This window comes from Salarias fasciatus, unplaced genomic scaffold (genome assembly GCF_902148845.1).
Source record: "Salarias fasciatus unplaced genomic scaffold, fSalaFa1.1, whole genome shotgun sequence".
Lineage (NCBI taxonomy): Eukaryota > Metazoa > Chordata > Actinopteri > Blenniiformes > Blenniidae > Salarias > Salarias fasciatus.
In genome coordinates this window covers 650,304-677,449 of record NW_021941378.1, presented here as the reverse complement: position 1 = coordinate 677,449, position 27,146 = coordinate 650,304, and the positions used below count along the sequence as shown (strand labels likewise).

Sequence of the window (27,146 nt, the reverse complement as noted above, 5' to 3'; positions counted from 1 at the left end):
GGCGGAGGGGGACGGGACGGGACGGGACGAGGCGGGGTGGGACGGGACGAGGCGGGGCGGGACGGGAGAGGCGGGGCGGGACGGGACGAGGCGGGGTGGGACGGGACGGGACGGGACGAGGCGGGGTGGGACGGGACGAGGCGGGGTGGGACGGGACGAGGCGGGGCGGGACGGGACGAGGCGGGGTGGGACGGGACGAGGCGGGGTGGGACGGGACGAGGCGGGGTGGGACGGGACAGGACGGGACGGCCTTGTATCGCTCTGTCCCTGGAGCCCGAGCTGCACCTCGCCCTGAAAGGCGGGCGGCGGTCGCTCATGTCTCGTCTCCGCCGCGGCGGCTGGACGGTCAGTGAGAATCCTTTGCATGTCGCTGGAGTGCGGTGAGGTTTTCTGGGTCGCCGCCGGTCGAGGGCGCTTGCCCCGCCGGCACGCCGCTTGTGCGCGTGGTCCGCCGGCTCGGGAGTGCGTTGGCTTGATTGTTTATGCTTCTGGTGAGAGGCCGTTCTGAGCGTTCCCGGCTGTCGGCCCCGCCGTGGCGTTAGCTGCACCACGGTGGTAGCTGCGCCGAGGTGCTAGCTACTCTGTGGTGCTAGCTGCGCCGACATCTTTAGCCCCGCTGTGGCCGTTATTAGCATTAGCTGCCCTGCGAGCGTTAGCTGCTGCGCAGAGCGGGGGGACGCCCCCGCGCGCCGCTTCGCCTGCTGACTGCAGCTGCTGCATCTGCGTCGGCTGTGCAGGCGGCGTGCGCCCCCCTCCTCAGATTCCACACTGTGGGTTCTTGTCCAGTTGCGGCAGCGGGGAGCACGGGGTCGGCAGGACCGCAGGCGGCGTGCCCTCAGCCCTCCGCAGAGAAAGCGTGGCATAGGTGGGGAGCCGGTTCTCGGGATGTACGGCTCTCACCAGTGTGTTGCTTGTGGGCTCCCCCTACAGGCAGAGGATGGCCAGGGCCTCTGTCCACGGTGCGTTGGCCCGGCCCGCCTCAGGGAGGCGCTGTCGGCCGGTCCGTGTATGAACTGTAGCTACGTGGCCTGTGTGCAGCGGACTGCTCGGCAGGCGCAGCTCAGCCCGGGGGGGGAAGGTTCGTCCTCCTCAGGGCGGCTGCCGGCACCGCAGCCGAGGCACTGGGAGTGCCGTGGCCCCCTGCTGGGACCAAACCGCCGGGGAAGAGGGCCAAGACCGAGCGTCAGCGTCAGCCAGCCTCTCCTGGGGGACAAGCGGGAACGCCGTCCACCGCCATGGTGTGGCTGTGGGTCAGTGGGGAGAGCAGTCGTCTCACAATCGGGAGTTTGATGGTTCAATTCCCGTCTCCCCTCGTCTGCATATCGAAGTGTCCTTAGGCAAGACACTGAACCCCAAATTGCCCCCAGTGGACGGACTGAGCGCCTTGCATGGCGGCCGCCTACACTCGTGTGTGAATGTGAGTATGAATGGGTGAATGTGATAATGCAGTGTAAAGCGCTTTATAAGCGTAGTCTATTTACCATTTACCCACATTGCCTCAGTCCGAGTTCGCGAGGAGGACGTTCTGACGGCTTCAGCCTCCCAGTTCAATGAGGGGGAAGGTGATCGGGACTCGGTAGTGTCCCCCGGGTCGTCGCAGGACTCGGTAGTGTCGGGGACAGAATCCCCCGGGTCGTCCCAGGACTCGGTAGTGTCGGGGACAGAATTCCCCCGGAGTCCCAGGACTCGGTAGTGTCGGGGACGGAATCCCCCGGGTTGTCGCAGGACTCGGTAGTGTCGGGGACGGAATCCCCCGGGTCGTCCCAGGACTCGGTAGTGTCGGGGACAGAATCCCCCGGAGTCCCAGGACTCGGTAGTGTCGGGGACAGAATCCCCCAGGTCGTCCCAGGACTCGGTAGTGTCGGGGACAGAATCCCCCGGGTCGTCCCAGGACTCGGTAGTGTCGGGGACAGAATCCCCCGGGTCGTCCCAGGACTCGGTAGTGTCGGGGACAGAATCCCCCGGGTCGTCCCAGGACTCGGTAGGTGAGATGAGGAGGAGTCTCTGCAGGCTGGTATGCATGCAGCTCTGGAACGGGCAGTGCTGACTCCTCCACTATCAGCTGAGCCATGATGGATGATGTCATCAATGTGGGACACCATCAGCCGGGGGAAACGCAGCGACAGGGCGACGGTTAGACCCGGGTCTGCAGGAGGTACGACCCGGGTCTGCAGGAGGTCAGACCCGAGTCTGCAGGAGGTCAGACCCGGGTCTGCAGGAGGTCAGACCCGGGTCTGCAGGAGGTCAGACCCGGGTCAACCCACTAGCTACAGTGGTACTGCAGAGTATCTCTCTCTTTCTGTCTCTCTTTCTGTCTCTCTCTCTCTCTCTCTCTCTCTGACAGATCAAACAGCCTTTCAAAATAAAATGAGATATAGGAAAATACACACAGACTCCTTCAGAATAAAAGCAGCAAACTGCCGGGGCGAGCGGCGTTACCTTTAGTGGCCACACGAACACAGTCGATCTTCGTCTCCTGTAGGAGGGAGAGCAGGGTTAAACTGCTGCACGCACACACACACACACACACACACACACACACACACACACACACACACACACACACACTCACACACTCACACACACACTGCAATGTGTGTGGTGACAGTGAAAAGCACTACTGGAACTGAATTATTCATCACACACACCAATTACACCTCAGTGTCAATAATTAAGATGCTACACAAAACAGACTGAAGTGACGACAATCACTGAGAACACACTGTGTGTGTGTGTGTGTGTGTGTGAGTGTGTGTGTGTGTGTGTGTGTGTGTGTGTGTGTGTGTGTGTGTGTGTGTGTGAGTGTGTGTGTGAGTGTGTGTGTGTGAGTGTGTGTCTCACCCCGTTGGCGGAGCTCACAGCCTGGTAGTAGATGCCGTAGCTCTTGTGCGGCAGCAGAGGAGGATTCCAGAAGCCGCTGTACGTCCCGTTGTCCCCTGGGCCACAGCAGAGGTCAAAGGTCAACGCTGACCGAGTCCCTGCCTGACCAGTAACTAATAGTTACTGATAGTTTGTGAGTTACTGATAGTTACTGAGTTACTGATAGTTACTGACTGAGTTCCTGGTAGTTACTGAGTTACTGGTAGTTACTGAGTTACTGGAAGTTACTGATTGTGACCGAGTTACTGGTAGTTACTTAGTAACTGGCAGTTACTTAGTTACTGGTAGTTACTTAGTTTCTGGCAGTGACAGTTATTGGTAGTGACTGAGTTAGTGATAGTTACTGAATTACTGGTAGTTACTCAGTTACTGGTAGTGACTGACTTACTGGTAGTTAATGAGTTACTGACAGTTACTGAGTTACTGGTAGTTACTCAGTTACTGGCAGTGACTGAGTTACTGGTAGTGACTGAGTTACTGATAGTCACTGACTGAGTTACTGGTAGTTACTTAGTTACTGGTAGTGACTGAGTTACTGGTAGTTACTGAGTTACTGGTAGTGACTGACTTACTGGTAGTTAATGAGTTACTGATAGTTACTGACTGAGTTACTGGTAGTGACTGAGTTGCTGGTAGTTACTCAGTTACTGGTAGTGACTGAGTTACTGGTAGTGACTGAGTTACTGGTAGTTACTCAGTTACTGGTAGTGACTGAGTTACTGGTAGTGACTGAGTTACTGGTAGTGACTGACTTACTGGTAGTTAATGAGTTACTGATAGTTACTGACTGAGTTACTGGTAGTGACTGAGTTACTGGTAGTTACTGAGTTGCTGGTAGTTACTCAGTTACTGGTAGTGACTGAGTTACTGATAGTGACTGAGTTACTGGTAGTGACTGAGTTACTGGTAGTTACTGAGTTACTGGTAGTTACTCAGTTACTGGTAGTGACTGAGTTACTGGTAGTGACTGAGTTACTGGTAGTGACTGACTTACTGGTAGTTAATGAGTTACTGATAGTTACTGACTGAGTTACTGGTAGTGACTGAGTTGCTGGTAGTTACTCAGTTACTGGTAGTGACTGAGTTACTGGTAGTGACTGAGTTACTGGTAGTTACTCAGTTACTGGTAGTGACTGAGTTACTGGTAGTGACTGAGTTACTGGTAGTGACTGACTTACTGGTAGTTAATGAGTTACTGATAGTTACTGACTGAGTTACTGGTAGTTACTTAGTTGCTGGTAGTTACTCAGTTACTGGTAGTGACTGAGTTACTGATAGTGACTGAGTTACTGGTAGTGACTGAGTTGCTGGTAGTTACTCAGTTACTGGCAGTGACTGAGTTACTGGTAGTGACTGAGTTACTGGTAGTTAAAGAGTTACTGATAGTTACTGACTGAGTTACTGGTAGTGACTGAGTTACTGGTACTTACTCAGTTACTGGTAGTTACTGAGTTACTGGTAGTGACTGAGTTACTGGTAGTTAAAGAGTTACTGATAGTTACTGACTGAGTTACTGGTAGTGACTGAGTTACTGGTACTTACTCAGTTACTGGTAGTTACTGAGTTACTGTTAGTGACTGAGTTACTGGTAGTTACTCAGTTACTGGTAGTGACAGAGTTACTGGTAGTTACTCAGTTACTGGTAGTTACTGACTTACTGGTAGTGACTAACTTACTGGTAGTTAATGAGTTACTGATAGTTACTGACTGAGTTACTGGTAGTGACTGAGTTGCTGGTACTTACTCAGTTACTGGTAGTTACTGAGTTACTGGTAGTGACTGAGTTACTGGTAGTTAAAGAGTTACTGAAAGTTACTGACTGAGTTACTGGTAGTGACTGAGTTACTGGTAGTGACTCAGTTACTGGTAGTTACTGAGTTACTGGTAGTTAAATAGTTACTGATAGTTACTGACTGAGTTACTGGTAGTTACTTAGTTACTGGTAGTGACTGAGTTACTGGTAGTTACTTAGTTACTGGTAGTGACTGAGTTACTGGTAGTTACTGAGTTACTGGTAGTGACTGAGTTACTGGTAGTTACTGAGTTACTGGTAGTGACTGAGTTACTGGTACTTACTCAGTTACTGGTAGTTACTGAGTTACTGGTAGTTAAAGAGTTACTGATAGTTACTGACTGAGTTACTGGAAGTGACTGAGTTACTGGTAGTTAATGAGTTACTGATAGTTACTGACTGAGTTACTTGTAGTGACTGAGTTACTGGTAGTTACTGAGTTGCTGATAGTGACTGAGTTACTGGTAGTGACTGAGTTACTGGTAGTTACTGAGTTACTGATAGTTACTGACTGAGTTACTGGTAGTTACTTAGTTACTGGTAGTGACTGAGTTACTGGTAGTTACTCAGTTACTGGTAGTTACTGAGTTACTGGTAGTGACTGAGTTACTGGTAGTTACTGAGTTACTGGTAGTTACTGAGTTACTGGTAGTTAATTAGTTACTGATAGTTACTGACTGAGTTACTGGTAGTTACTTAGTTACTGGTAGTGACTGAGTTACTGGTAGTTACTTAGTTACTGGTAGTGACTGAGTTACTGGTAGTTACTGAGTTACTGGTAGTGACTGAGTTACTGGTAGTTACTGAGTTACTGGTAGTGACTGAGTTACTGGTAGTTACTGAGTTACTGGTAGTGACTGAGTTACTGGAAGTGACTGAGTTACTGGTAGTTAATGAGTTACTGATAGTTACTGACTGAGTTACTTGTAGTGACTGAGTTACTGGTAGTTACTGAGTTGCTGATAGTGACTGAGTTACTGGTAGTGACTGAGTTACTGGTAGTTACTGAGTTGCTGATAGTGACTGAGTTACTGGTAGTTACTGAGTTACTGATAGTTACTGACTGAGTTACTGGTAGTTACTTAGTTACTGGTAGTTAGTCAGTTACTGGTAGTGACTGAGTTACTGATAGTTACTGACTGAGTTACTAGTAGTGACTGAGTTACTGGTAGTTACTGAGTTACTGGTAGTGACTGAGTTACTGATAGTTACTGACTGAGTTACTGGTAGTGACTGAGTTACTGGTAGTTACTGAGTTACTGGTAGTGACTGAGTTACTGATAGTTACTGACTGAGTTACTGGTAGTGACTGACTTCCTGGTAGTTAATGAGTTACTGATAGTTACTGACTGAGTTGCTGGTAGTTACTCAGTTACTGGTAGTGACTGAGTTACTGATAGTTAAAGAGTTACTGATAGTTACTGACGGAGTCACTGGTAGTGACTGAGTTACTGGTACTTACTCAGTTACTGTTAGTTACTCAGTTACTGGTAGTGGCTGAGTTACTGGTAGTTACTTAGTTACTGGTAGTGACTGAGTTACTGATAGTTACTGACTGAGTTACTGGTAGTTACTGAGTTACTGGTAGTGAGTGAGTTACTGGTACTTACTCAGTTACTGGTAGTTACTGAGTTACTGGTAGTGACTGAGTTACTGGTAGTGACTCAGTTACTGGTAGTGACTCAGTTACTGGTAGTGACTCAGTTACTGGTAGTTACTCAGTTACTGGTAGTTACTCAGTTACTGGTAGTGACTGACTTACTGGTAGTTAATGAGTTACTGATAGTTACTGACTGAGTTACTGGCAGTGACTGAGTTACTGGTAGTGACTCAGTTACTGGTAGTTACTGAGTTACCGGTAGTGACTGAGTTACTGGCAGTGACTGAGTTACTGGCAGTGACTGAGTTACCGGTAGTGACTGAGTTACCGGTAGTGACTGAGTTACCGGTAGTGACTGACTTACTGGTAGTTACTGAGTTACTGGTAGTGACTGAGTTACTGGTAGTGACTCAGTTACTGGTAGTGACTCAGTTACTGGTAGTTACTCAGTTACTGGTAGTTACTCAGTTACTGGTAGTGACTGAGTTACTGGTAGTGACTGACTTACTGGTAGTTAATGAGTTTCTGATAGTTACTGACTGAGTTACTGGCAGTGACTGAGTTACTGGTAGTGACTCAGTTACTGGTAGTTACTGAGTTACCGGTAGTGACTGAGTTACTGGCAGTGACTGAGTTACTGGCAGTGACTGAGTTACTGGCAGTGACTGAGTTACCGGTAGTGACTGAGTTACCGGTAGTGACTGAGTTACCGGTAGTGACTGAGTTACCGGTAGTGACTGACTTACTGGTAGTGACTGAGTTACCGGTAGTGACTGAGTTACTGGTAGTGACTGAGTTACTGGTAGTTAATGAGTTACTGATAGTCACTGACTGAGTTACTGGCAGTGACTGAGTTACTGGCAGTGACTGAGTTACTGGTAGTGACTGAGTTACTGGTAGTGACTGAGTTACTGATAGTTACTGACTGAGTTACTGGTAGTAACTGAGTTACCGGTAGTGACTGAGTTACTGGCAGTGACTGAGTTACTGGCAGTGACTGAGTTACTGGCAGTGACTGAGTTACTGGCAGTGACTGAGTTACCGGTAGTGACTGAGTTACTGGCAGTGACTCAGTTACTGGCAGTGACTGAGTTACTGGCAGTGACTCAGTTACTGGCAGTGACTGAGTTACTGGCAGTGACTCAGTTACTGGCAGTGACTGAGTTACTGGCAGTGACTCAGTTACTGGTAGTGACTGAGTTACTGGTAGTGACTCAGTTACTGGTAGTGACTCAGTTACTGGTAGTTACTCAGTTACTGGTAGTTACTCAGTTACTGGTAGTGACTGAGTTACTGGTAGTGACTGACTTACTGGTAGTTAATGAGTTTCTGATAGTTACTGACTGAGTTACTGGCAGTGACTGAGTTACTGGTAGTGACTCAGTTACTGGTAGTTACTGAGTTACCGGTAGTGACTGAGTTACTGGCAGTGACTGAGTTACTGGCAGTGACTGAGTTACCGGTAGTGACTGAGTTACCGGTAGTGACTGAGTTACCGGTAGTGACTGAGTTACCGGTAGTGACTGACTTACTGGTAGTGACTGAGTTACCGGTAGTGACTGAGTTATCGGTAGTGACTGAGTTACTGGTAGTGACTGAGTTACTGGTAGTTAATGAGTTACTGATAGTCACTGACTGAGTTACTGGCAGTGACTGAGTTACTGGCAGTGACTGAGTTACTGGTAGTGACTGAGTTACTGGTAGTGACTGAGTTACTGATAGTTACTGACTGAGTTAGTGGTAGTAACTGAGTTACCGGTAGTGACTGAGTTACTGGCAGTGACTGAGTTACTGGCAGTGACTGAGTTACTGGCAGTGACTGAGTTACTGGCAGTGACTGAGTTACCGGTAGTGACTGAGTTACTGGCAGTGACTCAGTTACTGGCAGTGACTGAGTTACTGGCAGTGACTGAGTTACTGGCAGTGACTGAGTTACTGGCAGTGACTGAGTTACTGGCAGTGACTGAGTTACCGGTAGTGACTGAGTTACTGGTAGTGACTGAGTTACTGGTAGTTAATGAGTTACTGATAGTCACTGACTGAGTTACTGGCAGTGACTGAGTTACTGGCAATGACTGAGTTACTGGTAGTGACTGAGTTACTGGTAGTGACTGAGTTACTGATAGTTACTGACTGAGTTACTGGTAGTAACTGAGTTACCGGTAGTGACTGAGTTACTGGCAGTGACTGAGTTACTGGCAGTGACTGAGTTACTGGCAGTGACTGAGTTACTGGCAGTGACTGAGTTACCGGTAGTGACTGAGTTACTGGCAGTGACTCAGTTACTGGCAGTGACTGAGTTACTGGCAGTGACTCAGTTACTGGCAGTGACTGAGTTACTGGCAGTGACTCAGTTACTGGCAGTGACTGAGTTACTGGCAGTGACTCAGTTACTGGTAGTGACTGAGTTACTGGTAGTGACTCAGTTACTGGTAGTGACTCAGTTACTGGTAGTTACTCAGTTACTGGTAGTTACTCAGTTACTGGTAGTGACTGAGTTACTGGTAGTGACTGACTTACTGGTAGTTAATGAGTTTCTGATAGTTACTGACTGAGTTACTGGCAGTGACTGAGTTACTGGTAGTGACTCAGTTACTGGTAGTTACTGAGTTACCGGTAGTGACTGAGTTACTGGCAGTGACTGAGTTACTGGCAGTGACTGAGTTACCGGTAGTGACTGAGTTACCGGTAGTGACTGAGTTACCGGTAGTGACTGAGTTACCGGTAGTGACTGACTTACTGGTAGTGACTGAGTTACCGGTAGTGACTGAGTTATCGGTAGTGACTGAGTTACTGGTAGTGACTGAGTTACTGGTAGTTAATGAGTTACTGATAGTCACTGACTGAGTTACTGGCAGTGACTGAGTTACTGGCAGTGACTGAGTTACTGGTAGTGACTGAGTTACTGGTAGTGACTGAGTTACTGATAGTTACTGACTGAGTTACTGGTAGTAACTGAGTTACCGGTAGTGACTGAGTTACTGGCAGTGACTGAGTTACTGGCAGTGACTGAGTTACTGGCAGTGACTGAGTTACCGGTAGTGACTGAGTTACTGGCAGTGACTCAGTTACTGGCAGTGACTGAGTTACTGGCAGTGACTGAGTTACTGGCAGTGACTGAGTTACTGGCAGTGACTGAGTTACCGGCAGTGACTGAGTTACTGGTAGTGACTGAGTTACTGGCAGTGACTGAGTTACTGGCAGTGACTGAGTTACTGGCAGTGACTGAGTTACTGGCAGTGACTGAGTTACCGGTAGTGACTGAGTTACTGGTAGTGACTGAGTTACTGGTAGTTAATGAGTTACTGATAGTCACTGACTGAGTTACTGGCAGTGACTGAGTTACTGGCAGTGACTGAGTTACTGGTAGTGACTGAGTTACTGGTAGTGACTGAGTTACTGATAGTTACTGACTGAGTTACTGGTAGTAACTGAGTTACCGGTAGTGACTGAGTTACTGGCAGTGACTGAGTTACTGGCAGTGACTGAGTTACTGGCAGTGACTGAGTTACTGGCAGTGACTGAGTTACCGGTAGTGACTGAGTTACTGGCAGTGACTCAGTTACTGGCAGTGACTGAGTTACTGGCAGTGACTCAGTTACTGGCAGTGACTGAGTTACTGGCAGTGACTCAGTTACTGGCAGTGACTGAGTTACTGGCAGTGACTCAGTTACTGGTAGTGACTGAGTTACTGGTAGTGACTCAGTTACTGGTAGTGACTCAGTTACTGGTAGTTACTCAGTTACTGGTAGTTACTCAGTTACTGGTAGTGACTGAGTTACTGGTAGTGACTGACTTACTGGTAGTTAATGAGTTTCTGATAGTTACTGACTGAGTTACTGGCAGTGACTGAGTTACTGGTAGTGACTCAGTTACTGGTAGTTACTGAGTTACCGGTAGTGACTGAGTTACTGGCAGTGACTGAGTTACTGGCAGTGACTGAGTTACCGGTAGTGACTGAGTTACCGGTAGTGACTGAGTTACCGGTAGTGACTGAGTTACCGGTAGTGACTGACTTACTGGTAGTGACTGAGTTACCGGTAGTGACTGAGTTATCGGTAGTGACTGAGTTACTGGTAGTGACTGAGTTACTGGTAGTTAATGAGTTACTGATAGTCACTGACTGAGTTACTGGCAGTGACTGAGTTACTGGCAGTGACTGAGTTACTGGTAGTGACTGAGTTACTGGTAGTGACTGAGTTACTGATAGTTACTGACTGAGTTACTGGTAGTAACTGAGTTACCGGTAGTGACTGAGTTACTGGCAGTGACTGAGTTACTGGCAGTGACTGAGTTACTGGCAGTGACTGAGTTACTGGCAGTGACTGAGTTACCGGTAGTGACTGAGTTACCGGTAGTGACTGAGTTACTGGCAGTGACTCAGTTACTGGCAGTGACTCAGTTACTGGCAGTGACTGAGTTACTGGCAGTGACTGAGTTACTGGCAGTGACTGAGTTACTGGCAGTGACTGAGTTACCGGTAGTGACTGAGTTACTGGCAGTGACTCAGTTACTGGCAGTGACTCAGTTACTGGCGGTGACTGAGTTACTGGCAGTGACTGAGTTACTGGCAGTGACTGAGTTACCGGTAGTGACTGAGTTACTGGCAGTGACTCAGTTACTGGCAGTGACTCAGTTACTGGCGGTGACTGAGTTACTGGCAGTGACTCAGTTACTGGCAGTAACCTCCTGCCTCCTGACCCGTCAGTGGGTCTATGGTAGTGCACCGGTGCACCAGACGCCTCCGCTCCGCCCACATCAATCTGCTGAAGGTCCCAAACCAGGCTGTGCTCCATGGGGGACAGGGCTTTTCAGGCTGCAGCACCCTGCCTGCCCACCTGAGGGCGCCACAGTCGGTGGACTCATTTAAATCTTGCTTAAAAAAGCGTTTGAATGATTTTACTGTTCTTTGTTGTATTTTCTGACGAGCAAAAGTATGAGTGTTTTTATTGATTTAGCCTGTATCTGTTACTTTTAATTGTCACTGTTGTTTTTAAATTCCATTGTCGCTCTTTGAGATTTGTTTTACAAATGTAAAGTGCATGATAAATAAAATTCATCGTTATTATTATCATTATTATTACTGGTAGTTACTGAGTTACTGGTAGTTAATGAGTTACTGGTAGTTACTGACTGAGTTTCTGGTAGTTACTTAGTTACTGGTAGTGACTGAGTTACTGGTAGTGACTCAGTTACTGATAGTTACTGACTGAGTTCCTGGTAGTTACGGGTAGTTACTGAGTCACTGGCAGTTACTGACTGAGTTGCTGGTAGTAACTGAGTTGCTGGTAGTAACTGAGTTGCTGGAAGTAACTGAGTTGCTGGTAGTCACTGACCGATGCAGAAGGGCGTGGCCGTCCTCAGGTTGCTGGTTTGAATCTCGGCGCTGAAGTAGTAGTGGGCGTTGAGCACGGAGGCGTTCTGGAAGTGGATGGGGACCGGGTAGCAGCGCAGGATCTCTGCAGTACCCCGCCTCTGCCTGCGGGGGCGCTCCTCCTCCACCACCACCTGGTACTTACTGCACACACACACACACACCACACACACCACACACACACACACACACACACACACACACACCACAGCTGTTGACTCCTCCCCCTCCCTGCTTCTTCTTCTTCTCTCCTGACAAATGTTTCTGTCTTCACTTCTGTCTGACAGTAATCTGATTACAGCAGCAGGTCGCCTGCAGCAACACCTTTTGAGACGCCATGCAATGCTCTTTGTGTGTGTGTGTGTGTGTGTGTGTGTGTGTGTGTGTGTGTGTGTGTGTGTGTGTGTGTGTGTGCCTGGCGGCTAACACACAATTGAGAGAATCAGATCAGAAGGTTTGTTTCATTCAAACAGGAAAACAAGAAACAGCTGATTTCTTACAGCGAATATCAGGTCAATTTACACACCACATGTCACACACACACACACACACACACACACACACACACACACACACACACACACACACCCCCCGCTCTGGGCCCTGAGGGACGCAGTATCCGCGGTAACTGTCGTCATGTCAACAGCTGTCTGGATGGAGCCGGGATTTGGTTAATTAACAATCAGCGGGTGGAGCTAATCAGAGCGCCGCTAACACCAGGATTAGCAGGGGATTACCAGCTAACGTGTCAATCTCACACACACACACACACACACACACAGAATAACATTCCCAGTGTGTGTGTGTGTGTGTTTTAACGGTCTGATGGCTCGACTCGTCTTTAATGTTTAACACAGTGAGAAGTCAGAGCTGTTGAATATTTAATTGTGTGTGCGTGCATGTGTGTGTGTGTGTGTGTGTGTGTGTGTGTGTGTGCGTTCTCGTATTTCTATCCTTGTTGGGGCCAAATGTCCCCACAAGGATAGCAAAACGTGAAACGACGTGCCTTGTGGGACCTTTTTCCGGTCCTAAGTAGGAGAAACAGTGTTTTCTTGACCATGTTGTTGTTACTGAAAAAAGTAAAAGTGCAAAAACATTTCTTTAGGGTTAGGCTTTGTTGTGGTGTGGGTTAGGGTTAGGGTAAGGGTCAGGGTTAGGGGCTAGACATGAATGGGAGTCAATGGACGGTCCCCACAAGGATAGAAATACAAGACTGAGCGTGTGTGTGTGTGTGTGTGTGTGTGTGTGTGTGTGTGTGTGTGTGCGCGTGTGTGTGTGTGTGTGTGTGTGCGCTACCTGACGGGCGCTCCGCGGCTCTGGGCCGGCCTCAGCAGCACGGTGACGGTGGAGTCGGTTTGATTCAGCGGAGACTCCTGATCATAGGCTGGCATGAGAGGAGCTGAGGACACACACACACACACACACACACACACACACACACACACACACACACACACACACACACACACACACACACACACACACACACACACACACACACACACACACACACAGAGTCCTTGATCAAGCAGCTTTGATCCCTGATTTGAGCAGAAACAATAAGAATGAATCTGAGACAAGATGACCGATCGATAAATGAGTCAAAAAACAGAACCAGACCCTCCAGAACCAGACTCTCCAGAACCAGACTCTCCAGAACCAGACCCTCCAGAACCAGAGACCGTCCAGAACCAGACCCTCCAGAACCAAACCCTCCAGAACCAGACTCTCCAGAACCAGACCCTCCAGAACCAGACTCTCCAGAACCAGACCCTCCAGAACCAAACCCTCCAGAACCAGACTCTCCAGAACCAGACTCTCCAGAACCAGACTCTCCAGAACCAGACCCTCCAGAACCAGAGACCGTCCAGAACCAGACCCTCCAGAACCAAACCCTCCAGAACCAGACTCTCCAGAACCAGACCCTCCAGAACCAGACCCTCCAGAACCAGAGACCGTCCAGAACCAGACCCTCCAGAACCAGACCCTCCAGAACCAGACCCTCCAGAACCAGACCCTTCAGAACCAGACTCTCCAGAACCAGAGACCGTCCAGAACCAGACCCTCCAGAACCAGAGACTGTCCAGAACAAGACCCTCCAGAACCAGAGACTGTCCAGAACAAGACCCTCCAGACCCAGACCCTCCAGAACCAGACCGTCCAGAACCAGAGACCGTCCAGAACCAGACCCTCCAGACCCAGACCCTCCAGAACCGGGCTGGACAAAATTTCAATATCAATATATACCGCAGTATATTTTTATTCAATAACGGTGATATTTTTTTGTTCTCCCTTGTCTTGTTCAGCAGCTGGGTGTGCAGTACTGTCTGACTGTAGCCTTTTACTGTCCGAACAGATTTTACTGTCAGCAGCAGGACGAGAACGGATCTCCTCCTGCTGCTGCCTTTATTTAAAGCTGGCATCCAGCATGGCTGAGGACAGGACTGTGGGGGGGGGGGGCGCAACCTATGTACAAATTCACAACAAATGCAAAACAGTGTTGTCGACGCACCACACGCAACCAAGAACCATCCCAAACCCCAATCTAGACAACACCAAAACAGAGCCGACAACCAACACAGAGACTGACAGAACCAGACATTTATATAATAATTATAATAATTTTTTTTTTTTCCCCCTGACAAACCATAGCAGTTAACAGACTAGTAACTAGTAGTAACTAGTAGTAACTAGTAGTAAACTCGGGGCGTGCATCAAGAGAGGGCTACTACAGATCACCATTAGTCTAACCACCACAAGAAGACAAGGTAACCCAGTATGTGAGGAGTGATTAAAGATCAGCGTAATCATGCAAATGTGATGGTGATAGCGATCATGCATATATGACCTCCGACCCCTGAGAAGGCCAGAAGCAGGCCAGAGAGGCCCTCAGAGCCCAGACAGCCGGCGGTCATCCCAGAGCCCGGATCCAAGCCGCCCCCCCCCAGGCAGACGCCCCGCTCCGGTCCAGAAACGGGGCAGAGGAAAGCCCCGGCTGGGGACCCCGGCGGTCCCGGGGCCCGGGCCCCGCGGAGCCACGACCGGCAGGAGCCAAGAGCCCAAGAGCCGACCCCCCACACAGGCGGAGGGCCATGACCCCCCCCGGGAGAACCGGCCCACACGGGCAGCTACCCACCCCAGGCTAGCACCCCCCCCAGCGCTCCGGCCACGCCCCCCGAGATCCAGGGCATCACCCCCCCACCCCACCGCTGCAGACAGGTATGCACCCCCCAGAGCCAGCAGCCCCCCAAACCACAGCCGCTCCAAACCCCAGGCCTGTGGGGAAAACAACAGCCCCCCACCGCCCCCACCAGAAGGAATCCGGAAACGGGGGCGCAGAAGGCCCCTTTGCCCCCCCCCCCCCCCCCCCCTCGCCTCGTGAGTGTTGATGGAGTATATGTTGTTTGCGATTAAATTTGAGGGGCAGTAACCACACCGTGCCGCGAGTGAGGCCAAACGAGCAGTCTCATCCACCTGAACAGCCCCCCCCATCACCGAGCAGTTCCATCTACCTGAACAGCCCCCCCCACCACCGAGCAGTTCCATCTACCTGAACAGCCCCCCCCCCCCCCCCCCCCCCCCCCCCCCCCCCCCCGACACGGTGCACCAAGACCCCCCGACGTGTGTGTTTGTATGTATTTGGTCGTGTTAGATGACTAAGTGCAGTTAAGACTGAGAGGCGAGCCGCTGAAGGGTGCAGTGATTGGGAAGTGTGTACAGGAAGTCTGTGATTTCCCTTTGCTCAAAATCACTCCTCACGAAAAAATGATCTCCTCCAAGACCGTTTGTCGTACAGATATCAGAGTCACGTGTAACCCAGGTTACCAGGCCTCATGAACAGTCCAGCTCACCAATTGATTTATTATATCAATAAATTAATAAATTCATATTTTTCTTCATGTGACAAATAAGTTACAGTCCTGAATAAATAGTGAATAAAAAGGATTTATGGTTAAAAATCATAAATATGTTAAAAGATTAAAAAGATCAACACAGAGAGGTTTATTTGTTTAAAAAAGAGTATTTTATTTCATTTCAAGTGTGGCAAAAGATGTGTGTAAAAGATTCGGGTGACATGAGGAGATGATGTAATGGTGTAACCAATCAGACGACACCAGGGCGTACGTGCCTGTGAGCTTCCGGTTTTTCTCTCTCTGTCTGCCGCATCGTGTTAGAGGCAGCGCTTGTTAGCTTCTGCTGCAGACTACGCCGGTTTTTTTTTTTGTCTAAAAGAGCCAGATTTTCCAAGTCTAAGCCACTTTTATGGTTGGAGCAAAGAGTGGAGCCCTTCTCTTTTCATGGTAGATGAGCGGACCGTGTGTTTAACAACGGAAACGGAGGAGAACGTGAGTAGCATTTGGCGTTAGCATTCGGCGCTAGCATTCGGCGCTAGCATGCGGCGCTAGCTCCAGTCATTAGCCACATCCCAGGCTAAGCTGTAAAGGTTACACATTACTGAACCCTCATGTCACTTGTTTCTTAAAAGCGTGGATCCTGGACTGATGAGAGCCCTGTATTGTGCCTTGTGCCTGGAGTGTGTGTGAACTGTGAGCCTCTGGTGAGTACATTTTGTTGAAGTTAGTCTTATGAATGGAGTGAAATGTGCTGTTTCTGTAAATGTTAATATGGATCAATGAGTTACTTCAATGAATGTGGTGGTTAAAATGTTTTGTATGACAGTGTTTGTTTACAGTTGCCCTCATTCTGTGTTGTTTTTTTTTGAGTGGCAGTAGGAAAAGATAAAAGAGGGAAATGAAATGTTCAACTATTTTGCTTCATGTTTAAACTCAGAAATGTATTCAGTTCATTGAATTTACAGTAAAAGAAGTGGTTAATTTAATTATAAGAAGCTGTGTTAAAAAGTATATGCGTAAGAATGTGTGTTTGTATCTGTTTAAAATTTGAAAGTATATTTTGTTTATGAGAACAACACATTGACCCTGTTCTTGGCCTTTACAGGCCGGGTCTTTTTCTTTTCCTCGTCTTTTCCTTTTGTTTTAATTCCCTTCTTTGTTATGGACTCCTGTGCTGACCTTGAAGAAATCTTCTACTGGGGACTCATCTTGTGTCTGTAAGGTAACACGGGACCTCAGTGGTTGTGGCGGGCCAACCCAAGGAAAGAACCAGAGACTCTGATTTAGATAGAGACTGATTTATTTGCGGATCGTGGTTGATATTTCATTGTTGAAGAGCTGAAAAGCAGAGAAATTATTTTGTTCAATTTATTTATTTTTTTTTCTTCTTCTTCAACCATTCTTGTTCAATACAATTCATTTAAATACTTATCTTTGATGTGCGTGAAGTTCTTTATTCCGTCACTCATTGCAGTTTGTCAAGCCTCCCTTTCTCCTGTAGCGACCTAGGACCTTCTGATACTGGTCCAAGAGGGAATTGATACACTGATGAAAAATATCTGTATCTCCCAGTTTCTCCACTAACAGTTAGAGCTGAGGCAGGTTACACACGCGACATGATAGAAGACAAATTTCTCTACAAAAGTTGTTCAAAAATTTGTCAAAAGTCTAACGGTGTAGATTTTATTAGCGTTCAAAGTTGGAAGTCTGAAATCCTGCCTTGCTCCGGCCCTCATCCATTATAATGGGGAAAAAATTGAAAAACTCTTCCTTTTTCAGCACCTTGAAGTGCAGCTAAACCGTGACTCCTATCAACAAACCGAGCACACGTGAACCATGAGCAGGTCCTCCTGAACAAGATGATGTAACATAAGTGGGGAAAATATCTTGATATATGGCAGTTTTCACGAGAATAAAAAGTTGTGCACTCTGCATTTTTTGCTCTCCGTTATAATGGAGCCGGATGGGGAAAAATCTCGCGCTTCTCACAAACTGAGGCCTCTACGGTCCAAACTAAAAGTCTGACTGCTCTGAAAGCCTCACCAACTGAAAGACAACTAATTTTCCTATCAAACGTGATATTTTTTGTTCAGTTTTGCCAAACAGGAAAGGAACAAGGAGCAGTTGTTTCCCAAACTGAAACTTTAATTTTCTCCTCTCTCCACTCTAACTGAAATGACCATATATGGGCATACAGTGCAGTTACACAGCTGACAGCAGCTGTCAATCAAACTCTGACACTCAGTGCCTTCATTCAGTGACTGTCAAAAGCAGATGGGAGAAGCTAACAGCTCCATGTTAGTGGATGGGACATGCTAACAACTGTATGTTTGTTGGTGACAGATGCTAACAGCTCCATGTTAGTGGGAGGGAAATGCTAATAACTCCATGTTAGTGGATGGGAGATGCTAACAGCTGCATGTTAGTGGGTGGTAGATGCTAACAACTCCATGTTAGTGGATGACAGATGCTAACAACTCTATGTTAGTGGATGGAAGATGCTAACAGCTACATGTTAGTCAATGGGAGATGCTAGCAACTCCATGTTAGTGGATGGGAGATGGTAACAATTCCATGTTAGTGGATGGGAGATGCTAACAACTCTATGTTAGTGGATGGGAGATGCTAACAGCTCCATGTTAGTGGATGGGAGATGCTAACAGCTCCATGTTAGTGGGTGGTAGATGCTAACAGCTACATGTTAGTGGATGGGAAATGCTAACAGCTCCATGTTAGTGGATGACAGATGCTAACAGCTACATGTTACGCCTGAGCGTCTGACGTCACTCCGGTGAGTGTTTTCCGTGTTGGTGAAGCTTGCTGAAGCCTGCGAGTGACTGAAGTGCTTGCTGTCTCTCTCTTTCTATTACTGTTAATTCACGAAGCAATCAAAAATTGGGGTTATTTACGCCCCCGGGGTTACTTTCGCCCCCGATTGACCAGCGATCTATCGTGAATTACATTTCTTCTCCGCCGTTAGCGCCACCGGCGTGCTAACTAGCTTAGTGTGCTAACTAGCTTGGTCCACTGGGACCGCTATGGCGTCCTCCCCTCTGTCTTCTTTTCTTTCCTGCTCAGTGTGCCGTGTGTTGAGTCTGAACCCTGCCTCCCTTGACGATAGGGGTATTTGCGTAAAGTGCAGTGTATTGACAGCGCTGGAGGCCAGGGTAACCGAGTTAGAGGAGCGACTGCGCAGATGTGAGGGGCAGGGCAGCGCTAGCTACAGCGAGGTAGCGGCAGGGCTCGCAGCCCGCTCCCGCAGTGAGAGGAATGTTAGCAGGCCTCGCCCCGCAGCATGACCCGAGCAGCCGGGGCAAGACCAGGACCGGTTTGTGATGGTCCGGAGGAAGGCTAGTGCTAAGCACCGCCACGTAGCACTCCAAGAACCGCTTCACGTCTGCAATAGGTTCTCTCCCCTCAGCGACGACACGCCGGCTGAACTGGACACGCTGGTGATTGGCAGCTCTATAGTTAGAGACGTGAAGCTGCCAGCGGTGAAGGTTAGGTGTTACCCGGGGGCCAGAGTGGGGGACATCGAGGGGAACCTTAGGCTTTTAAAACAGGAAGGTAGGAGATTCCGTCGAGTCGTGATTCACGCAGGCGGTAATGATGCCCGGCGGAGACAATCAGAGGTGCTCAAATTACAAGTAGCCTCGGTGTGTGAATTGGCTAAGTCGATGTCTGATGCCGTAATATTCTCTGGTCCCCTGCCCAATTTGGTCAATGATGAAATGTATAGCCGACTTTCATCATTCAATCGCTGGTTGTCTAGATGGAGTGAGGAAAACGGAGTTATTTTTCTAAACAACTGGTGCACCTTCTGGGGAAAGCCTGGGCTCATCCGCAGGGACGGCATCCACCCAACTTTGGATGGTGCAGCCCTTTTAGCTCACAATATGGCTGATCGGCTCAGTACGCTAAATTGACAAACCAGCTATGAGCCCCGGGCGCAGAGCAGTCGTGTAGAACACTCCTCTGTTGATCTTGTTGATCCCGTCACTAATCCTGCTCCCGGATTTTTACAAGTCCAGCATGGAGGTTTACCTAGGCTAACAGAGACTGAGTCTGTCCAAAGTGCTCAAAGCATTAAAAAAAAGTCAATGGGTAAAAAGCTTAACACCTGTACGAGACAGAATAACTCTTCCAGTAGGAAATACATAAAATGTGGTCTACTAAACATTAGAGCAATCTCCACTAATCTCTGTTAGTTAATGACCTTATCGGTGACAATAACATTGATCTCCTTGCTCTAACAGAAACTTGGCTCCAGCAAGATGATTATGTGAGGCTCAATGAATGTACCCCTCCAACCTATGTTAATTTCCAAACAGCTAGATCAACAGGTGGAGGTGGAGGTGTGGCAGTGATTTCCCACTCCAGTCTTCTTCTTAAACCCAAAACTAATGTTAAATTCAACTCTTTTGAAAGCTTAATACTAACGCTTACTTGTCCAAATTGGAAGAATCAAAAAGCTGTGCTATTAATTATTGTGTATCGACCTCCTGGTCCTTACTCTGACTTTTTAACTGAGTTCTCAGAGTTTTTAAGCAATATAGTATTGACTCATAACAAGATCCTTATAATAGGTGACTTTAACATCCATGTGGATGATTCTGGTGACAGTTTGAGTAATGCGTTTATTGCAGTATTAGATAGTATCGGTTTCACTCAAAATGTTGATGAATCCACTCATAGTCACAAGCACACCCTGGATCTGGTCTTAACATATGGGATAGAAGTCAGTGACCTAAATGTTCTCCCTCAGAACCCTATACTCTCAGACCATTTTTTAATTACTTTTCAGGTTTTGATTGAAGACTACTGTGCTCAAAAAGATAAAATTCAGCTGATACGGACATTATCTGAAAAATCTGTGGCTCGGTACAAAGAATTGATCCAGCCTGCATTTGCTGCATTATCTTGTGAACTCACAGAAATGAGCTTATTGACCAGTGGTGATAATAGTGATCAGTTTGTTGACAGTGCTATGCACTCACTAAAATCTGCCCTTGACGTAGTGGCCCCGTTGCAGCTGAAAACCAATCGACCCAGGCGCGTTGCTCCATGGTTTAATTCTGAAACCCGGGTTCTCAAACAAAAAACTCGGCAATTAGAAAGACTGTGGCGTAAATCTAAATCAGAACAATCTCTGAAGGCCTGGAAATGTAGCTTGCTAAGCTATAAACAAATTCTCTTTAAAGCCAAGACATTATATTACTCTCGTTTAATAGAAATAAACAAAAATAACCCTCGGTTTCTGTTCAACACTGTAGCCAGACTGACAAACAGTCATACTGTAGTGGAACCAGTAATCCCAGAATCTTTAAACTGCCATGACTTTCTTAAATTCTTTAATGATAAAATCATAACCATCAGAGGTAAAATCAGTGAAGCGCTTTCCTCAGATCAAGCTCAGGGAATCCAGCCACTGCCTCCACCTGAAATACCTGAAATACTAGATAGTTTCTCATCAGTAGATGGGGCTGAGATTACTTCGATTGTAATGTCTTCTAAAACTTCGACCTGTCTCCTAGATCCAATTCCAACTAAGCTTTTCAAAGATATTCTTCCAGTTATCTTAAATAAGATCATAACTATAATAAATACGTCTCTAGAAAATGGCTATGTGCCACAGTCATTTAAATTCGCAGTAATCAAACCACTGCTGAAAAAACCTAATCTCGATCCTGATATTCTAGCCAACTACAGACCGATATCAAATCTGCCTTTTATTTCAAAAGTCCTGGAAAAAGTCGTGGTTAAACAGCTTTACCGCCACCTACAGGACAATAGTTTATTTGAGAAATTTCAGTCAGGATATAGAGCTTATCACAGCACTGAGACTGCGTTAGTTAAAGTCACTAATGACTTGCTATTGGCGGCTGACGCAGGTCTAGTCTCAATCCTGGTTCTCCTAGACCTCAGTGCAGCTTTTGATACAATCGACCAGAATATTCTCCTGCAGAGGTTAGAATGTGAGGTCGGCATCAGAGGAAAAGCCCTCTGCTGGTTCAAATCCTATTTATCTAATAGGTACCAATTTGTTCACGTTAACCAACAGTCCTCACCGTGCTCCCAGGTCAGTTATGGGGTTCCTCAAGGGTCCGTGCTCGGGCCAATATTATTTCTGTTATATATGCTTCCTTTAGGGAACATAATTAGAAGTCACGATATCAATTTTCATTGCTATGCAGATGACACACAATTGTATTTATCTATGAAACCTGATCAAACTAATCAAATAGACAGACTCAGTGACTGTATCAGAGAAATTAAATCCTGGATGACTACGAACTATCTCCGTCTGAATCCTGGCAAAACAGAGGTCATTATACTAGGCCCCCATAAACTGAGAGAGTGTCTATCTGAACAGATTATTACCTTAGATAACGTCAGTGTATCCTCCTCCTCTACTGTCAGGAACCTCGGGGTCTTATTTGATCAGGATATCTCATTTAAAGCACACATCAACCTGGCTTGTAAAACAGCATATTTCCACTTGCGCAACATAGCTAAAATAAGAAACATTCTACCTAGAAGCGATGCAGAAAAACTCATCCATGCATTTGTTTCTACTAGACTGGACTACTGCAACTCCCTTCTTGCAGCCTGCCCAAAAAGTGTATTAAAAAACTTTCAGTTGGTTCAAAATGCAGCCGCCAGATTATTAACCGGAACTAGAAGACGTGAACACATTACTCCTGTTCTAAAATCTCTTCACTGGCTTCCTGTCGAGTTTAGAGTTAGATTTAAAATCCTCCTCCTCACTTACAAAATCCTAAATGGGATGGCTCCGACCTATCTCCAAGATGCTTTAACGCCTTATCAACCAATCAGAGCACTTCGCTCTCAAAATGCAGGGTTACTGGTGACTCCTAGAGTCTCTAAATGGACACTAGGTGGAAGAGCCTTTAGCTATCAGGCACCGTTTTTATGGAACCAGCTTCCAAGTGGTGTCAAAGAGGCAGACACAGTCTCCACATTTAAGGTTAGGCTCAAGACGTTTCTCTTCGATGCAGCCTATGATCAGGTCAGCTAGGGATTCTAAACTAAACCAAAGTAAACTAAACTAAACTAAACCAAACTAAAGTAAACCAAACCAAACTACAGTAAACCAAACCAAACTATAGTAAACCTAACTAAACCAAACCAAACTACACTAAACAAAATTAAACTAAACCAAACTAAATTAAACTAAACTAAACTATACTAACTAAATACTAGTTTAAATACTAAACTATCCACAAAGCTGCCCTAGGAGCTAGAATGCTGTGGGAAGTACGGTGCACTGAGCCCTGTCCTCTAATGTCTGAATGTTCTTCCCTTTAGTCCCTTCATTGCTTTTCACCTGCTGTCCCCCCCTTCGAGGGGGAGTCTTCTCCAGTTTCAGTTGCTGACTCCACTATTACGAGGGCCTACGAACAAGCTCCGTCCGGACCGGGAGGACACTCCTGTCGGTCCTGCCCGTGGACTGGCTTCAGTTCTACTGCTGGGATCCGTGGTTCTTGTGCTGGACCGTCCAACGGACTGTCCTCAACATTGTCCTGTTTTACTTATTGTCTCATGCTAGCTGTTGCCAAAGCTGTCCGTCCCTGGGAGAGGGATCCCTCCATACTGTGGTTCTCCCCAAGATTTCTTCTTTTCCCACTGGGTTTCTGGAGTTTTTTCTTGCCGGATGTGAGGGTCTAAGGCGGTGGTTGCTTCGTTTTGTCTCGTTACTGTAAATATTGACATATTACCATTATGCTTATTTACTGTTTTTACTTTTACCGACCAATGTAACATCTTGAAGCCTCTGAGGCAACTGTTGTTGTGATACTGGGCTATACAAAAATACATTGATTGATTGATTGATGGGAAATGCTAACAGCTACATGTTAGTGGATGGGAGATGCTAACTACTCCATGTTAGTGGATGGGAGATGCTAACAACTCCATGTTAGTGGATGGGAGATGCTAACTACTCCATGTTAGTGGATGGGAGATGCTAACAACTCCATGTTAGTGGATGGGAGATGCTAAATACTCCATGTTAGTGGATGACAGATGCTAAGAGCTATATGTTAGTGGATGGGACATGCTAACAACTCCACGGTAATGGATGACAGATGCTAACAGCTACATGTTAGTGGATAGGGCATGCTAAATACTCCATGTTAGTGGATGACAGATGCTAACAGCTCCATGTTAGTAGATGGGAGATGCTAACAACTTCATGTTAGTGTATGACAGATGCTAAATGCTCCATATTAGTGAATGGGACATGCTGACAACTCCATGTCAGTGGATGACAGATGCTAACAGCTCCATGTTAGTAGATGGGACATGCTAACAACTCCACGGTAATGGATGACAGATGCTAACAGCTACATGTTAGTGGATAGGGCATGCTAAATACTCCATGTTAGTGGATGACAGATGCTAACAGCTCCATGTTAGTAGATGGGAGATGCTAACAACTTCATGTTAGTGTATGACAGATGCTAAATGCTCCATATTAGTGAATGGGACATGCTGACAACTCCATGTTAGTGGAAGACAGATGCTAACAGCTCCATGTTAGTGGATGGGACATGCTAAGAACTCCATGTTAGTGGATGGGACATGCTAACAACTCTATGTTAGTGGATGGGACATGCTAACAACTCCATGTTAGTGGATGGGAGATGCTAACAACTCCATGTTAGTGAATGACAGATGCTATCAGCTACATGTTAGTGGATGGAGAAGCTAACAGCTACATGTTAGTGGATGGGACATTCTAACAACTCCATGTTAGTGGATGACAGATGCTAACAGCTACATGTTAGTGGATGGGACATGCTAACAACTCCATGTTATTGAATGGGAGAAGCTAACACCTACATGTTAGTGGATGGGAATGCTAACAACTCCATGTTAGTGGAAGACAGATGCTAACAGCTCCATGTTAGTGGATGGGAGAAGCTAACAGCTGCATGTTTGTGGATGGGACATGCTAACAACTCCATGTTAGTGGATGGGACATGCTAACAATGACATGTTAGTGGATAGGACATGCTAACAGCTCCATGTTAGTGGATGAAAGATGCTAGCAGCTATATGTTAGTGGGTGGACGTCTCAGTCGTGGGCCGGCAGGGAGGCTCGGTCCCGACCAATGCCGCTTGCGGCTTTAATTATGTTTGCTGTTGCTCACTGTTTTTCCTGTTTACTGCAGTAATTCTGAGCACTTTTATTTTTCTTCCTGGTTGAAGCACCTTTGTTTGAATCCATAACAATAACATAACTGTATTTAAGTGTAAAGTTAAAACCATTTATATTGAAAAAAGTGAAGCTTCTGTTTATTTGACAGTGATTTCATATTTCTTTAATAAAAGGTAAACATTTAATTTATTGTAGTTTTTATTTCTAAAATTTTATACTGGAGGAGCTTCCTGGATGAATCGTTTCTAGTTTTACAGGAAGTACATTATGTTATGATTATTAACAGTTTTTCTGAGGCTGTTGAATTATTTATATCGATATCGGAATTATATCGTATCGACCGAACTTAAGACCTATATCGTGATAACATTTTTGGCCATATCGTCCAGCCCTTCCAGAACCAGAGACCCTCCAGGCCCAGACCCAGACCCACCTGCGATGCGGGTGGTGACCTGCCGGACCGCCGCCGGGCCCGGACCCTTCGCCGTGGCGGCCCGGACGGAGAAGGAGTAGGTGGAGCCCGGGGACAGGCCGGAGAACAGGTGGCTGGTCTGATTGGCCGCCTTCAGCACCGTCCCACTCTGATTGGTCAGATCCAGGTCCGGGTCGAAGGAGCCCAGCGCCTTGTAGGACACCTGGAGGAGGAACAGCAGCCACACGGGATTGTGGGTAATGAGGCTTCACAGCAGGAAGGATGATCACTGAACTACAGGAGGACCTGGAGGACCTGGAGGACCTGGAGGACCAGGAGGACCAGGAGGACCAGGAGGACCTGGAGGACCTGGAGGACCAGGAGGACGAGGAGGACCTGGACCTACATGTCTCCCTGCAGAACAGAGGAGTCATCCTGAAGTACCGTATCGGGACGAATATCAGACGACTGATTACAAGACGACTGTTTTTCAAATATCAGTTTTGTGAAAATAGAAACATGATGGAGACGATAAGGTTCCTCATAAAACAACTTTTATCATATAATTAATTTAAACTCAAAAACTCACAGCAGAGAAAACATTTCACCTGATTTAAGATAAAAATATTACTGCAGTATTAAATAAAAAATATATTCTCTTTCTCAAGATAAGCAACAATTCAGAACCTCAAAGGTTCAATAACTGCATTAATGATGTAAATAACTTTATAACCATCAAACTCCAGTCCTGTTCAGCTTGATGAACATGAATAACTCAGCCTCCTGGATGCTGGGTTCAGTCTGGCCTGTAGAGAACAGTTCTTCAGAGAGAAAGCAGCAGGTTTCAGCTGCTCTGAGCTTTTATTACTTCCTCCTGAAGGCTGCAGAACTGAAACCAACCAGATAAACATAGAAGTGAACAAACACACAAGCTGGACCACAACACACATCACTGTCTGAAAACTAAACCAGTCAGTATTTAAAATCAGAGCCGCTAGCTCAATGCTAACTGTTAATGGAAACGCCATTGGCATGCTAACGGAATTAGCATCTGCGCTGAAACTTCAAACTGACAAACTCACAGGCATCAGTTCCACCTCCATCCTGAACATCAACCAAAATACTCGAGTACTGACAGGCAGGTATTCTGGATGCTGTTTGAAATGAACCTTAGAAAAACCAGCAGCAGCCACACTGCTCAGTCTTCTTCTCTCACTGCTGCAGGCTGACTCTCTGTCCAGCTCACTAGCTCCCCCTAACGGGGGGCGGAGCCACTGCATGCAGCAGAGGCAGTCCAGCTCCCCGGGACTCTGGCTCCACCCAGTCCTCCATCAGAGCTCCACCCCGTTTTAGAGAAAACCATTTCTGGAAAAAAATATCCTCTTATATTCGGGCCAAGACGGTACATTACCCATGATCCTCAGGACCTGAATCAGTGCCCCTGCTGGGGGGGCCACGCCGCAGGGCATGCTGGGAGTGTGTACCTCGTAGCGGCGGATGACTCCGAAGGTCTGCCGCGGTTCCCTCCAGCTGAGGCGGATCTGCTGCTCGAAGCTGAAGCCCTCCAGAGAGTCCTCGGGCACGGCGCCGGGCACTGCAACAGGACCACAACCGTCAGGCGGCGGGGCGGGGCGGGGCGGGGCGGGGCGGGGCGGGGCGGGGCGGCGGGCGGGGCCTCGCACCGTCCTCGTCGGTCAGCACCAGCAGCTCCTCGCTGTCCCTGCGGCCCTCCGGGTTCCTCAGGACCAGCCGGAGGCTCACGTTGGTGTAGGGGGGCAGGTCTCGAACCGTGTGCTGCGGAGCGGAGCTGCCCAGGTCGTCCACTGCCTCCTCCCTCACCGGCTCGCTGCAGCAAGAGCAGCAGTCACACCAAGGGAGCCTTAGCCCCGCCCCTCCTGCTGCTAGCCCCGCCCCTCCTGCTGCTAGCCCCTCCCTCCCCCTACCTGCTGGCGGCCCCTGCTGGCCGGTGGCTGTACTGCAGCGTCAGGTTGTAGCTGTGGCAGCGCGTCACGTTGTAGCCGAACGGCTCCCATCGAACCGTCACCTGTTT

General features: G+C 47.6%; 1 protein-coding gene and 1 long non-coding RNA gene across 2 annotated transcripts in view; one reads left to right on the top strand and one right to left on the bottom strand.

The window, feature by feature from the left end:
• Positions 1 to 2,398: 2,398 nt before the first annotated feature.
• LOC115385296 (receptor-type tyrosine-protein phosphatase mu) overlaps positions 2,399 to 27,146 on the bottom strand; it is a 92,198-nt gene continuing 67,450 nt past the window's right edge. The window contains 8 exon segments of the mRNA XM_075410409.1: positions 2,399 to 2,476; positions 2,842 to 2,936; positions 11,609 to 11,790; positions 12,943 to 13,045; positions 25,118 to 25,319; positions 26,581 to 26,690; positions 26,779 to 26,942; positions 27,040 to 27,146. The exon segment at positions 27,040 to 27,146 is cut by the window's right edge and continues 47 nt beyond it. Of these exon segments, the coding sequence (XP_075266524.1) occupies positions 2,399 to 2,476; positions 2,842 to 2,936; positions 11,609 to 11,790; positions 12,943 to 13,045; positions 25,118 to 25,319; positions 26,581 to 26,690; positions 26,779 to 26,942; positions 27,040 to 27,146 (1,041 nt within the window).
• Positions 15,889 to 16,841, top strand: LOC115385303 (uncharacterized). Its single transcript, XR_003931111.1, has 3 exons — positions 15,889 to 15,992; positions 16,133 to 16,204; positions 16,606 to 16,841. It is a non-coding gene; the product is annotated as an uncharacterized LOC115385303 (long non-coding RNA).